The sequence below is a fragment of the Chiloscyllium plagiosum genome, unplaced genomic scaffold (assembly GCF_037043375.1).
Source record: "Chiloscyllium plagiosum isolate Xiang-an unplaced genomic scaffold, Cpla_swu_hap1 HiC_scaffold_17, whole genome shotgun sequence".
In the NCBI taxonomy this organism is placed as follows: Eukaryota; Metazoa; Chordata; class Chondrichthyes; order Orectolobiformes; family Hemiscylliidae; genus Chiloscyllium; species Chiloscyllium plagiosum.
This window is the reverse complement of record NW_028270155.1, coordinates 54,068,335-54,084,128: the sequence shown is the minus strand read 5'-3', so window position 1 is coordinate 54,084,128 and position 15,794 is coordinate 54,068,335. Positions and strand designations below refer to the sequence as shown.

General features: G+C 41.2%; 1 protein-coding gene across 1 annotated transcript; it reads left to right on the top strand.

The window, feature by feature from the left end:
- Positions 1-12,508: 12,508 nt before the first annotated feature.
- On the top strand, positions 12,509-15,291 carry LOC122558681 (leukotriene B4 receptor 1-like). Its single transcript, XM_043707468.2, has one exon. It carries the CDS (start codon positions 12,594-12,596, stop codon positions 13,620-13,622), a length of 1,029 nt encoding a protein of 342 aa, XP_043563403.1. The 5' UTR covers positions 12,509-12,593; the 3' UTR covers positions 13,623-15,291.
- Positions 15,292-15,794: the final 503 nt, after the last annotated feature.

Sequence of the window (15,794 nt, the reverse complement as noted above, 5' to 3'; positions counted from 1 at the left end):
CTAACCAAACCAACACCTGAAATAAAGACACTAGCACCTACGACTTGCTGTTTAAAATCCTGCAAAGAGCCCCCAATCTGTTATGGACTAAGCCAGGCCACTCAAAACATTCTTAAGCAGGCAGCCCAGACGGTAACTAAGCAATTTGTTTCGGTAAGTGTACAGTGAAAATTACCCGAAGTAAGTTAGCAAGGTTGACTACCAGGTTTAAAACAGACAAAAATGTATTCACAAAATTATGCAATGAAACACAAAGAAGAGAATGAAGAACCCCTACAGAACTCAGTCTATCCAAACTAGATCTAATTATGCTGTTCCGAATATACACAACAGTCCCAATAAGCAAACACCCTTAAAAACCAGTATAAATGGAACAAATGCTTACAGGTTGAAGTTAGAAGGGCAGAAGGAGAGAGAGGGAGAGAGAGTTTTTCCTTATAGCTGAACTCCTAACTAGTTCTGGACTGAACTGCTCAGCTAGAGAACTGACCACTCCCCTTTCATTCTCCAGGTCTCTTCTAAAGCATGACCACTTTGACCTGAAGTCTCATCTGTTTACATATAAACAAAAGGCCTCTCAATATCCTTTCTCATCTCTATACCAAACTAGCCACCTTGGAGGGTTTTATGAGCCCTCTGAAAAAAATCAAGGACACAGTATCCTTGAAAAAAGGAACATCTTTGAGAAAAAGGACCAGCTTTGTGACACCATGTTCTGTACCGCTATAACATGACCTCCCAACTCCTATACTCAATACACTGACTAATAAAGGCAAGCATACCCAAATGCCTTCTTCACTACCCTGTCTAACTGATACTGCACTTCCAAGGAACTATGAATGTGTTCAGCAATACTCCACAGGACCTTACCATTAAGTATATAAATCGTGCCCTTATTTGCCTTTTCAAAATGCAAATTTATCTAAATTAAACCTCATCTGCCTCTCCTGCCACTCCCATTGGCTCATCTGATCAAAATCCTGTTGTACTCTGAACATGAAAGAATTGCCTGCAGTCATTTTGGAAATGTGTTCTTCTGCTGTGAGATTAACATTTTTGTTGGGACCTGCTGATACTGGGCCCCATTTTGACACCAAACTCCTCCCTCACTGATCTACTCTGTGACCAACAGACTACAGGAATTCTGATACTTAGGAGTCTCTGGGATCAATGGATAGCAGTCCAACTCTACTGGTGCATTGTTGGATTTTCAGGCTTTGATAGCCAACTCTCTATTCATGTCACACACCGACTTGATTTGAAACTGTATTGCTGTTCCTTCACTGTCACTGCATTGAAATCCTGAAATTCCTTGGCCAATAGCACTTCCCATGGACTGAAGTGATTTAAGAAGGTTACTTGCCACCACTTTCTGAAGGGCAATTAAGGATGGATATTAAATGATGGGTTAACCAGTGACACCCACATCTCAGAAGTGAAAATGATCTCCAACACTGTTAGCATGAGCTTATCGTGTGTGGTAACCTCTATTATGGCATCTTAACAAATCTCTTTTGAAAACCCAAATACATGACCTCTGCTGGTTCTCATTTATCCACCCTGCTTGCTATAACCTCAGATAGTGTTCATACACTTATCAAACACTTTGTCTTTCTCAAAAGCATGTTGACTCTGCTTAACTATGTTATGATGTAAGTTATTTGGTTTGACAAAACAGCAAGTATTACTGAAAACAGAGACACCCCGCCAAAGCTGTTTGCCTTCTGCTCATCAGGACAGATGCAAGAATCAAATTTCAAAATCATGAAAAGTTTTTATTGCATGAGCATGGAGAATATACCAGTAAACAGTCAGCCCAAAGCTGATCATCATCAACAAGCCTGTACTGGCAAACTTCAAACCATAGAACTGGCTTTTCAGAACTGAGGCTAAGAGGTTTAAGTGCTTATAATTTCTGCTATTGATACTTTAAATGGTCTAGATGATTGACACTCTAGTATCCTGTGTTGAACGGACTTTTTAAACAAAGTTGAAAGTAATGAATGAATGACTGTTTAAGTTTTTTTAAACATCTTCTTGTAACTTTAGAATTCATCCATTCCTTCCAGTGTATAGGAATACTATAGCTTGACCTTGAATGGTCTGGGCTGGGTCACATGCGTAGCCTGTATGTGCGTGCCTTATAGAACTATTGGGTGGGTGCACGGGGACCTTTTGAATTCACCTTTCAAAACGTTCTCTTAAGATGATGGTACGCAAGACCTGTGAGATAGTCTGAACCACAATTCTCCGAAAAGCAGGTACGACTTCTTATGTCTGAATTGGGCCATATCACATTACGATTTCAGGGTCTGGGCTTACACCCTTAATTGAACTTAAAGGAAACATTGGGAGAAAGTGAGGACTGCAGATGCTGGAGATCAGAGTCGAGAGTCTGGTGCTGGAAAAGCAGTCCAGGCAGCATCTGAGGAGCCCGAGAGACGATGTTTCAGGCTTAAGCCCTCCTCTGTAATATGGACATTTTTCAAGATGTCACCGTCTATTTCCCCACATTCTATATCTTCCATGTCCTTCTCCACAGTAAACACTGATGCAAAATACTTGTTAATATCTCCCCCATTTTCTGTTGTGTCACATATAGGCTGCCTTGCTGATCTTTGAGGGGCCCTATTCTCTCCCTAGTTACTCTTTTGTCCTTTGGATTCTCCTTAACCCTATTTGCCAAAGCTATCTCATGTCCCCGTTTTACCCTCCTGATTTCCCTCTGAAGTATCCTCCTACTGCTTTTATACTCTTCTAAGGATTCACTCAATCTATCCTGTCTATACCTGGCATGTGCTTCCTTCTTTTTCTTGACCAAAACCTCAATTTCTTTAATCATCCAGGATTCCCTACAACTACCAGCCTTCCCTTTCACCCTAACAGGAATATACTGTCTCTGGACTCTTATTACCTTATTTTTGAAGGCATCCCATTTTCCAGCCGTCTCTTTACCTGCAAACATCTGTCCCCAATCAACTCTTGAAAGTTCTTGCCGAATACTGTCAAAATTAGCCTTCATCCAATTTAGAACTTCAACTGTTAGATCTAATCTATCCTTTTCCATTGCTATTTTAAAACTAATAGAATTATGGTCGCTGGCCCCAAAGTGCTCCCCCACTGACACCTCAGTCACCTGCCCTGCCTTATTTCCCAAGAGTAGGCACTTTCTTTAGTTGGTGCATCCACATACTGAAGCAGAAAATTTTCTTGTACACACTGAACAAATTTCTCTCCATCTAAACCCTTAACACTATGTTTGTTTGTTTCTTTGTTTGGAAAGTTAAAATCCCCTACCATAACCACCTTATTATTCTTACAGATAGCTGAGATCTCCTTACAAGTTTGTTTCTCAATTTCCCTCTGACTATTAGGGGGTCAATAATACAACCCAATAAGGTGATCATCCCTTTCTTATTTCTCAGTTCCACCCAAATAGCTTCTCTGGATGCATTCCCAGGAATATCCTCCCTAAGTACAGCCGTAATGTTATCTCTTATTAGAAATGCCATTCCCCCTCCTCTCTTGCCTCCCTTTCTATCCTTCCTGTAGCATTTAAATCCTGGAACATTAAACTGCCAGTCCTGTCCATCCCTGAGCCACATTTCTGTACTCGCTATGTTATCCCAGTCCCATATTCCTAAACAATGTCCTGAGTTCATCTGCCTTCCCTATTAGGCCTCTTGCATTGAAATAAAATTCAGTTTAATTTACCTCATTCGCTGTTTTGTTCCTGCCTGCCTTGACTGTTTGTCTTCCTTCTTTTCTCCACTGTACCAGTCTCAGACTGATCTCTTTCCTCACTATCTCCCTGGGTGCCAACCCCCCACCTTATGAGTTTAAATCCTCCCAAACAGTTCGAGCAAATCTCCCTACCAGTATATTTGTCCCCTTCCAATTCAGGTGCAATATGTCCTTCTTATACAGATTACTCATACCCCAGAAGAAAATCCAACGATCCAAAAATGTAAACCCTTCTCCCCTGGACGAGCTCCTCAGCCACATGGCCATCTGCTGTATCCGCCTACCTCTCTAGCTCATAGCACTGGGTGTAATCCAGATATTACTACCCTCGAGGACTACCTTTTTAAATTCCTGCCTAACTTCCTATATTCTCCCTTCAGGATCTCATCCTTTTCCTTCTTGTGTTGTTAGTTCCAATGTGTACAATGATCTCCTACTGATCTGAGGAAGCATGTGGCAGGTTACAGCAGGATATAGAGAAGCTGCAGAGCTGGGCAGAAAGGTGGCAGATGGAATTCAATGTAGCTAAGTGCGAGGTGATTCACTTTGGGAAGAATAACAAAAAGATGGGGTACTGGGCTAATGGTCGGATACTTGGTAGTGTGGATGAGCAGAGGGATCTTGGTGTCCATGTACACAGATCTCTGAAAGTTGCCACCCAGGTAAATAGTGCGGTGAGGAAGGCATATGGCGTACTGGCTTTTATTGGTAGAGGAATTGAGTTCCGGAGTCCTGAGGTCATGATGCAGTTGTATAAGACTCTGGTACGGCCGCATCTGGAATATTGTGTGCAGTTTTGGTCGCCATACTATAGGAAGGATGTGGAGGCATTGGAACGGGTGCAGAGGAGGTTTACCAGGATGTTGCCTGGTATGGAAGGAAAATCGTATGAGGAAAGACTGAGGCACTTGGGGCTGTTTTCACTAGAGAAAAGAAGGTTTAGGGGTGACTTGATTGAGGTGTACAAGATGATTAGGGGGTTAGATAGGGTCGACAGTATGAACCTTTTCCCGCGTATTGAGTCGGGTATTACAAGGGGGCACAGCTTTAAATTAAGGGGGGGTAGATATAGGACTGATGTTAGGGGTAGGTTCTTCACTCAGCGAGTTGTTAGTTCATGGAATGCCCTGCCAGTAACAGTGGTGGACTCTCCCTCTTTATGGGCATTTAAGAGGGCATTGGATAGGTATATGGAGGATAGTGGGTTAGTGTAGTTTAGGTGGGCTTGGATCGGCGCAACATCGAGGGCCCAAGGGCCTGTACTGCGCTGTATTCTTCTATGTTCTATGTTCTATGTTCTATGATCTCTCTCCCCTTTGAGAACATTCTACATTCTCTCTGAGATATCATTGATCCTGGCACCAGGGAGGCAAAACACCATTCTGATTTTTCACTGCTGGCCACAGAAATGTTTGTCTCTGCTCCTGACATTGATTGCTTGGAACCTGATGTGCCCCTTGTTACATTTGAGCCAATCTCAGTGCTAGAAACTTGGCAGTTCTTGCTACATTTCTCTGAGAGTTCATCACCCCCTACGTTTCACAAAACAGCATACTTGTTTGAGATGGGGATAGCCACAGGAGACCCCCTACACTACCTGCCACCACCCCACCCCCCCCCCCCCCCCCCCCCACCTCGTCTTATCTTTCTTGGTGGTAACCCATCTACCTGACTCTATCTGCGGTTTTTCTCCCTTCCTCTAACTGCCATCCATCAAACCCCCTAGCTCCTGTAAATTCCTCATTGCCTCTCACTGCTGCTCCAACTGATCCATGCGATTTGATTGGATTCACAACCAAACACACTTACTGCAGACATAATCATTAGTAACATGAAAACTCTTCCTAATCTCCCACATCTGACAGGAAGAGTACTTCAACAATCTACAGGCTCAGAAAATAGCACAGTCTTACTGCTCTAAAATACACTGCTCCAGGCTAACCTATTACCAATGTTTTATATTTTAAAATTTTAATCCAGAGACAGAAGTCAATAAAACCTCTAGCCAAAATGAATCCACTCTACTCACTATTAAAAAAAGACAGCAAAGTTAAAACTATTCACTTATCTGCTCCCGTGCTATGATCTCTCCCACACAGGTTCCTCCAAGGTCAGCTGTGAATTTTGCTGTTTGTTAATTTTTCTTAGATGCACTCCATTGTCCAGAATATTCAAACTCAAACATCAAAGGCAGTAGTTTACAGATTCACTGCTATGTCAAACAGCAGTGTAGGTTTCTTACTCTCTCTGTCTCTGTCTCTGTCACTGACCATGTGGTTTTTGCCTTTGTTCTCTTCTCCCTTTTTAAAGTGCTGTTGTTTTGATCTTCTTTTTACCCCAAAGTTCCAAACCAATGTAACAGCTTATAAAACAGTAGTTACTGCTCCTGGAATTTAGTTTTAAACTTCCAGGCCAGAAATGTTTGTTTAAAACCCTAAAGGTATTACTTGAAGCTGGGAAAGTCTAAGCTCAGTTTTATGAAAACTTAAGGAAAAGGCTATCAGATTCTCAGGACCAGGAAGTTTAGCATCAAAGTAATATTAAAAAATAATTTAAACTTGAGAGGCAGTGAGGAAAGGCAGAACAGGAAGGGAATTAACATTTGGAGCTTAAGCCATGTTTAGAGTAGATCATCTGCCTGTTGTAGAACCTACCTGACTTTCATCCCAACCAGGGGACAGTGTGTTTAGGGCTGTAATTTGGGTCTCTTCCCCTTGACTCACTGCAGAGAGTCTGGTTGCAGGAGTAACATCCATTGACTCCACCTACACTTCTCGCTCCTCGGGAAGGCAGGCAACCGTCAATGACCCCTCTCACCCCAGTTATAATCACTTCCAACCTCTTCAGTTGGGCAGAAGATGCAGAATCTGAAACACATGTACCAACAGATTCAAGAACAGCTTCTTCCCCGCTATTATTAGACTTCTGAATGGATTGCTCAAATCTTAAATATAGTTTCGACCTCGCTGTTTGTGCACCTTCTGTACAGCCATGACATTATTATTCTTCACTCTATTCTATTACCCTGCTGCACTTTGCATGGCATGACCTCCCTGTACTGCACGCAAAACAAAACGTTTCACTCTACCTAGGTACATATGGCAATAATAAATTAAAGCAAAGACCAAAGGATGCAGTAACTTTGTTACTAGTGAGGCCTTCTCTGGCCTGTATGACAGAGGATACTGACAAGATTGCTGGAGGTGAATGCATGGACTCCTCTGTCCTCTTTATCTTCAGCTGAAAGGTGAACTTTCTTGATGGGAAAAAGGGGAACTACTGTCTTTTGGATCCTCATTGTTAAATCTGGTGATTGAGAGTGGGCATGGATAGCTGAGACAGAAAGCTTGTTTGCTGAATATTCAGCGATAAACAAAGTGCCATGTTAAATAAAAACAACAAATACTGAAAATACCGATCAGGTCTGCCAGCATCTGAGAGTGAAACAGAGTTAAGTATTCAAGTCAAATATGACTCCTTCCCATTCTTACTCAATGTTGACCCTGTTGACTTATTACTGGTGTGAAAGACCAGTCAATGCTCGCTTTACTTCCTATTTGTGCTCGAAGCATCCCAGATTGGCTTCTTTGTGCTGTTTGGGCCTGATCTTAACCCACTGAAAACTCATGAGGAGTTAAAGTTGGGCTTGGTTGTTTGAACCTCTCTTGGTTAGTGATAGGAAAAGGGATTGATGCTTTCTGAGCTGAAACTTTTCTCCTCAGAGAGTGACAGAATGCTACGTGAGTCTGTGCGGTTCACTTATGGAGATAGGTTTGGTGTTTCACTGTTTCACAAGGTAGGTCTGAAATAATTGCTTTCTCTGGTTGGAGATTCCATAATTTTGTTCAAAATTGAAGGAGATACAGTTATCCTTGCATTCCTGAGGAAAAGCTTTTAACCTCCCAAGGAGTTTTGTACTGCCAGGAAGCCGTGTTACAAAACTTATAGTGAAATGATAGGAAACATACAGAATCATTTTTCACCAAAGCCATTGGTGATTGCTGTATGGTTCATATTTCATAAACACAGCCAGCATGATGGGGTCTCTGTCTCCTGGTTCGCAGAAATGTTGAGGAAGTTAGGAGAATGTTGTGAACTCAGACACAAATGATGTAATCAGCAACAGACTGGTGTGTGGTTTGACGTGTGAAGCAATCCAGAAGAGTTTTACAATGGAAAGGACTTGATACTTAAAGAAAGCAGCGGAAAAAGTAATCTCAGTGGAGCTAGGCACCAAGGAAGCTCAATAGCTAAGCTCAACCCTGTGGGCTCACAAAATGGCTGCTGAAAGAGTTCACAAAATGGCAGCTGAGAGACAAGCATCGACATCGGCTCAAAATTGCCATTGTGTGAGAAAATAGGTCATGCAGCAGTAAACTACTGGTATAAAGAAACTATTGGGTAAAAAGATTCCTGATGAAGGGCTTTTGCCCAAAACGTCGATTTCACTGCTCCTCGGATGCTGCCTGACCTGCTGTGCTCTTCCAGCACCACTCTAATCCAGAATAAAGAAACTATTTCAGAAGCTGTGGAAATAAAGGGCACCCTTAATGTTAGAGGAAAAAACATGAACAAAATACAGCAAAATTACAGAAACTGAAGGGTAGGATGAAAATTTACATGAACAATCTACAAAAAGGACATGAGAAAAGTTGAGACTCTGTCTGAAAAGAAGCTGTAATTAAGTATATTGGCCATAGTTGGCAATGCCAACTGCTGCTGGGTCACTCCCTTACTGAATGGCAAAGTGTAAGAGTGGAGGTGAATACCAGACTGAAGGTTTCCCAGATACCTGAAAGGATTGTAGCAGAAGCAATTGAGTCACATTGAGTTGCGACCCTCAAAGATTGTGCAAAGAATGTACACAGGTGAAGTGGTGCCTTTTAAGGGGTTGTTTCAATGTGAAAGATCAGTTATACAGTCAGTCTGAAGATTTTCCCTTACAAGTTAACAAAGGAAATTATGGTTAGAGAAAATCAAACTCAGCTGGGCTGAAGTAAATCACTTGTCAGAATCTGAGACTGATCTACCACACTTTTAAAGAAACAACTTGTTTGTGATAATGATCCACAGTTTACATCATATGAGATTAATGACTGTCTCAAGCAAAACTGAATTCAATATATCCAATCAGCTCCTCATCACCCAGCCCCAACTGGTTTGACAGAGAGGAATGTTCAGGCGATGAAACATCTCTTAAGTGTAACTCGAAAACAAGAATCACTAGCCAAATGACTGAGCCAACTTTTGTTAACATACAAGAACACAATTCACTCAATGACACAAAGACAAAATACATTGTTGACAAGAGACAAGTTTTCCAGTAAGAGGACAAAGCCAAAGTCCACACTTTCCGAAAAGATCAAGATGTATTGGTGAGGAGTTACACCATTGGTGAGAAGTTGGTAACTAACCATTATTGTAGTACAGACTGGAGCGATCTCCTACACAATGTATCTCCTACACATTGAGGGACAATGTAGTGTGGAGAAACCATGCAGATCAATTCTTGGCACCCAGAACAAATGTCCCAGTGACAACATGACCTGAGGATCCACCAATAACCATACTAGGAATAGAGACTTTAATATATTCGAGGACAGATAGTAACTGGAGCATCTGAAGGAGACAGTGCCTTAGTGAAGAATACCCTGACATTGTATGAATGTCTGAGAGCATCCACCTCAGAAAAGATTCTGACATAGCACTCTAACTCAACAAGAATTTATCAGATATTTATACAGTACATGCTTCCCAATACCACTAAAACACCAGAGGTTAAAGCCAATAAGAAAAATAAACAGATGCCTGGGGTGTGCCTATAATAACATAGGAATTGAGGTCCTCTGCAACATCTTATCTACTGCCTCCTATATATTATTGTCAATATTGTAAATGTGTTTATTGCAGAAATCTCTGATGTAAAGGGGGAGTAGTGTTGTGTATTTGTGTAACCTGAAGAGTCTGATCATGTTATGTTGCATCATTGGCTGTTTTGAGAGGAGAAGCAGCTCTCTCCAAGTTCACTGCCTGCATAGTAAAAATCTCCATAATCAAGCTCCTGTTGTTTAACACCACAGCCTCTTGGTCCTTCTTGGAATGTAGCAAAAGGTTGTTGATCCACAGACAATTTGAGCTTTTAAGTCTGAGATTAACAGATTTTTTTATCAAGAGATACGTAGCCTTTGCAGAGCAAATCTTCCATGATCAAATTAACCAGGCTAGAGGGACTGAACAGCTTGCTCCCCATTATCCATTTGGTGTTTTTGTCATCAAAGTAGTCCCATCCCAGCACCTCTGCCCTCATTATATCTTGTCTGAGTATCCCAGAAGATTAGACACCCTGAGGCTGTACCGACTGGAGTTTGGAAGAACAAGAGATGATTTTATTGAAGCACTTAAGATCCTGAAGGGACCTGACAGGGTGGATGCTTTAAAAAAGATCTTTCAAGAGAGACTAGAATAAGATGATACAATAAACAGTCTCCAATTTAAAATAGCAATAAGCATATTTTGTGGTTGTAAGTTTGCTCACTGAACTGAAAGGTTTGTTTTCAGATGTTTCATCACCATGACTAGGTAACATTATCAGTGAGAGCCTCTGGTGAAGGAAGTTTTGTTTTTCTTGGAAGGTTGTGGGCATTTGGAACTCTCTTCCCCTGAGATCAATGGAAACAGGGTCAATGAATATGTTTAAAATAGAAGCAGACAGATATTTGATTAAAAAGCTTAGCCAGGGTCAGCAGGAATGTGGAGTTGAAGTCACATTCAGATTCACCATAATTTAATTGAGTGATGGAGCAGGCTTGAGGGTGAAATGAGCTAGTCCTGCACTATTTTGCACATTTGTTTTGTTAGGGGGAAATTTGGCATGACATGAATTAACTTGTAAGTCTACATGAAATTCCAGCGGGGATGAGGATGAGGCAATTAACTTCATACTCAATACATCAAATACATCATTTAAGATTCAGTTTTCATTTATTCTTATTCAAGAAAACAGTCAGGTTAAAAGAGAAAATTATTAAGACTGCACAAACACGCTCAGACAGACAGTTTCTGTGAAAATGCAACATGGCTGAACCAGTATTAACCCAGAGGCCTTATCTGGAAATGGAATGTGAGGATGACTCCATGCCACGTCAAAAAAGACAAATCAAGGATGGAAACGAAGGAGAGAGAGAGAGGATGGCCTTGGGAAGATAGCAAATAGTGAAACCGGGAGTAACGCTGCCTTGCTACTTTTGGAATGGGGAAAAATCAAGGTGTTTATTGAAAACAAGCCATTTTGGAATTCAAGCAATGTATTGCCTTCATGTCTTGCACTGTACAAATATCTGATAAATTCTTGTTGAGTTAGAGTGCTGTCAGAATCTTTTCTGGTGTGGACTCTCCCAATGTTGGCTCAATAAACAATCGTTGAGCAGTACCTCGTGGCCCCTGAGATTATCTTGTACAATAATCTTTCAGAACAGCTTGTAATACATTCCAGCGATTCAAGCTGAGTTCCCTGATTAGCATGATTCAACAACATCTATTACAAACGCATCGCACTTAATTGGTAGAAAATAGTTAAAGACCATAACACCATAAGATGTTGGAGCAGAACTAGGCCACTTGGCCCATTGAGTCTGCTCCACCATTCGATCATTGCTGATACATTTCTCAAACACATTCTCTTGCTTCTCTCTCTAACCTTTGATCCCCTTATTAATCAAGAATCTATCTATCTCTATCTTAAATGCACTCATTGACTTGGCCTCCACAGCCTTTAGTGGCAATGAGTTCCATAGATTCACCACCCTCTGGCTGAAGAAATTCCTCCTCATCTCAGTTCTCAAGAGTTGTTCTTACAGCCTGAGGCTGTGCCCTCGGGTCTTAGTCTCTCCTTCTAGTGGAAACATCTTCTCCCTGTCTATCTAGGCATCTCAGTATTCTACAAACTTGAATCAGATTCCACTCCCCCCTCCCCCACATCCTTCTAAACTGCATTGAATTCAGACCCCGAGTCCTCAGCCTTTCCTCATAAGACAAGCCCCTCATATTTGGGATCATTCTGGTAAATCTGCTCTGGATCCCCTCCAAGGCCGGCACATCCTTCCCAAGATACAGGGTCCAAAACTGCTCACAATATTCCAAATGTGGTCTGACCAGAGCCTTGTACAGCTGGGGCAGTACATCTCTGCTTTTAGCTCCCTTGAATTGAATGCTAACATTGCATTTGTCTTCCTAGCTGCCAACTGAACCTGCATGTTAACCTTAAAAGAATCCTGAAGTGGGACTCCTAAGTCCCTTTGTGCTCCAGATTTCTAAAGTCTTTTCCCATTTAGAAAATAGTCCATGCCTCAATTCTTCCTACCGAAGTGCATAATCTCAGTTTCCCATATTGTATTCTATCTGCCATCTCTTTGTCCACTCTCTCAGCTTGTCTAAGTCCTTCTGCAGCCTCCCAACGTCCTCAATGCTTACTATTCTGTCATCAGTCTAACAAATGAGCAGTCCTATGGTCCTATGGGGCAATGATGACTTTGCATTCTATAGAAGAAAACGTAATTTATTCTATTTGTGGTTTTCAAACTTTCTGTCAAAAATGTTATGAACTCTGTTTCTCTCTCTGCAGATGCTGCTGAATTTCTCCGGCATATTCTGCTTTTCTTTCTTTTAGTTGATCTGTGACTGACTAGAATAATTCTGGCAGCTAGACTATGCAAATAACACAAGCCGACTTGAAGAGGTTACAAGTTGTTGAGCTTTGCACGATTCACTTTCAATGAGGAAGTAGCAGCTCCTGCAGGAAACTATGAAAGTAACTGTTTGCTTAGATTTGAGAAGAACAGCAGACCGCTACCATGGAGTCAAGTAGCAACAGGACAGAGCAATTGTTCAACACTCAAAATACTGCGGCGAGTATCATCCTGAGCCTAGCTTGCCTCGTGGGAGTGCCAGGGAATGCACTAGTCATCTGGATTATACTTTTCACCATGAAGAAACAAAGATCCCCCACTGTAATGCTCATCCTGAATTTGGCAATAGCTGATGAGCTTGTTTTAATTACTTTGCCTCTGTGGATCTACACCTTTGTGAAAGGCTGGACTATTGGACAACCACTTTGCAAGTTCCTGAGCTACATCATCTACTGCAACATGTACATAAGCATCTTTCTCATCACTGTGATGAGTATTGAACGCTTCATGGCTGTCATTTACCCGTTTGCCAGCCAGCGATGGAGGAAGAACACAGTTGTCATGAAGGTGGTGATCATTGTCTGGGTTTTGGCTTTGCTGTTTTCAATTCCTACTCTTATTTACCAGGTGGTGGATGCTGATGACACTGGACGGCAGTACTGCCTGTACATGCAGTTTGAAACTGATAAGGAGGAAATCCTTTGCACAGTGTTACAAACTTTGGTGGCTTTTGTTATTCCCTTTACAGTGCTGTCCATTTGTTACTTTTGCATTGGGAGGAAGGTGAAACGTATGAGCTTTCAAACCAAAAACAGAACTGGGGTGGTGATTGGCAGCGTGGTGATTGTGTTTTTCATCTGCTGGGTGCCTCACAATGTCTTAAATATGATTTCAATCGCAGCCCTGATGACTAGTGCATCAAATGAAGCCATATCGGAAACATTAAATGGCATCTATACTGGTGGCGTCTTCATTACTGGAGCTCTAGCTTTCATCAACAGCTGCATCAATCCTGTATTGTATGCGTTTGCTGCCCGGAGAATTCGTGATGGCTTTCAAATATCAGCCCTGACCAAGTTATTTGACCAGATGACCCATTCTCATAAAGAAGAATCAAGAAAAGAATGCACAGATAACACCAGAAAAGATACAAGTGTTACCATGGAGGAGATGGATTGTTTCCAGGATACTTAAAAGTACCATTTTATTTTCAATGGAACAAATTTAGGTAAAGCTTCCTGTTAAATAACTCGCATCCTCACCACTCCACGTCTAAGTGGTCTTTTCCATCACCACTGCTGCTCTCTACCATGTAGCAACTGTTGTCAAGAGGAAACTTCTGGGCTTCCTCCTGTATAGATGAAGGGAAAGAGCCCTGACACATCTATTCACCTGCCCCATATTTCATTGAAACCTCCATGCAATACAACAGCTGAGGCAGAGAAATGGTCAACGTGGAACACTTATTCCAAGGCTCTGGTTACCCAGTGTTACATGCCATTGTTGTTCTTAAATGTTCTTTCCTCGAACTGACTGGCTGAGGAATTACTATAATCAAAGTTAGATGATTACGGTTAGTGTTAAGATTGCAGCAGTAGCTTTTACCCTCTTCAGATTCCTTATCATTCATGCACTTCTTTCTGGCAAGATCAGAAATTTTCATGTGACTATTTGGTTAAAATATGTCACATTTCATAGATGTGTGCCTTGTCTTCAGGCGACAAATTTCTCTTTGTCCAACTTGCCATTCAGTACCCAAACTCTTATCCATAGTGAGGGACCCTGACTGGGATTAGAATGTTTAACCACCGATGCTACCAGCATTCAGCTGATAATTAAAAACAATTAAATAAAAATGATGTATCTTCAGAAGTGCCATCACTACCAATAGAACACAGAACTTTACCCTGTTGTTATTGGTTGCTAGCATGTCTTTCCTTCACTTGGGAGGGCAGGAACAGTCAGAGCCAGAGCTTTTCAATGGCAGCTACAATTACCAGTTAACTGGGGTGTCATAGTGGCTGGGTGCAACTCTTGCAGCTGCCTCCTGCCACCTGCCTTACTGAGATGAAATCTGTTCATTAATATGTAGGAAAATGGGGATATCTGAAAAGAAAGCAGACAAATTCAATCAGGACTTGATCGTAAGTCTAACGCTAAATAATGGAAATAGCCTGTTTAATGTGAATCACTTTCACAGTGACTTAAGCTTCCAGCATTATCCATCACATTCGTTTCTTACATCAGAAATGTGTTGCAATTTACATTAGGGAGATTTTATTGCTGATTTGTAAAAAGTTAAAAAGAGGAAATATTGTGATTGTTCATTCCTTAAAAAAGGTTTTCTGCATTGACTTTAAAATTCCTGATTCCTCATTTTAGTGGCTTTTTGCAGCGCTGAAATGACAATGCAATCTGTATAGATGAAATTTCTTATATTCTGGAATATTAAAGAGTAATAACTAAATGCCACCGTGTTGCCAGATTTTATTATATTCAATTAGCTGTTGCCTGAAAATAAAGAAACTGTGATCACCTATAGGGAATTTTAATGCTTTATTATTGAAATCATTTGTATGAGCAGTTGTGTTCGCATGTGTAACTGCTTAGCCAGTATAATAGTAATGTTATTTGCTATTTAATCTTACCAATATTAATGAGAAAAGCAAAGCATTCAATTCTGATTTTGTGTCATGTTGAAAAATTTCCTTTAACTGAAATGATAATTGAATGAATAAAGTGAATGAAAAAAGTAATGAGTTCTTTTCTTTCAGTAATGGTTTATGAATGCTTCAGTCAACCATTTTCAAAACATACTCCGAGCATCTAACAACATCATAAGGATAATTTGGGCAATTTATCCTTGAACATGAAATGGCGGTTCAGTGGTACCACTCTCAGTGCTGAATCAGAAGGTGGTAAGTCCACATCCCAGTTCTGAAATTTCAGCATGTAATCTAGGCTGCTACCTTATTACTTCACTGAGGGCAGTCATGATTTGGAGATGCTGGTGTTGGACTGGGGTGTACAAAGTTAAAAATCACACAACACCAGGTTATAGTCCAACAGGTTTATTTGGAAGCACTAGCTTTTGGAGCACCGCTCCTTCATCAGGTGGTTCATCAACCGTCTGATGAAGGAGCAGCGCTCCGAAAGCTAGTGCTTCCAAATAAACCTGTTGGACGATAACCTGCTGTTGTGTGATTTTTAACTCACTAAGGGTAGACTGCATTTTCAGAGGTATTGTTTTTAAGGCTACCTGGCACTATTTTCTTTTGAAGTGGGGATAACAGATGTTCTCACGCATTTTTGAAGAGACAGAGTAGAAGAGTGCTCCTGGTCAATATTTATCTCTCAACTAAAATT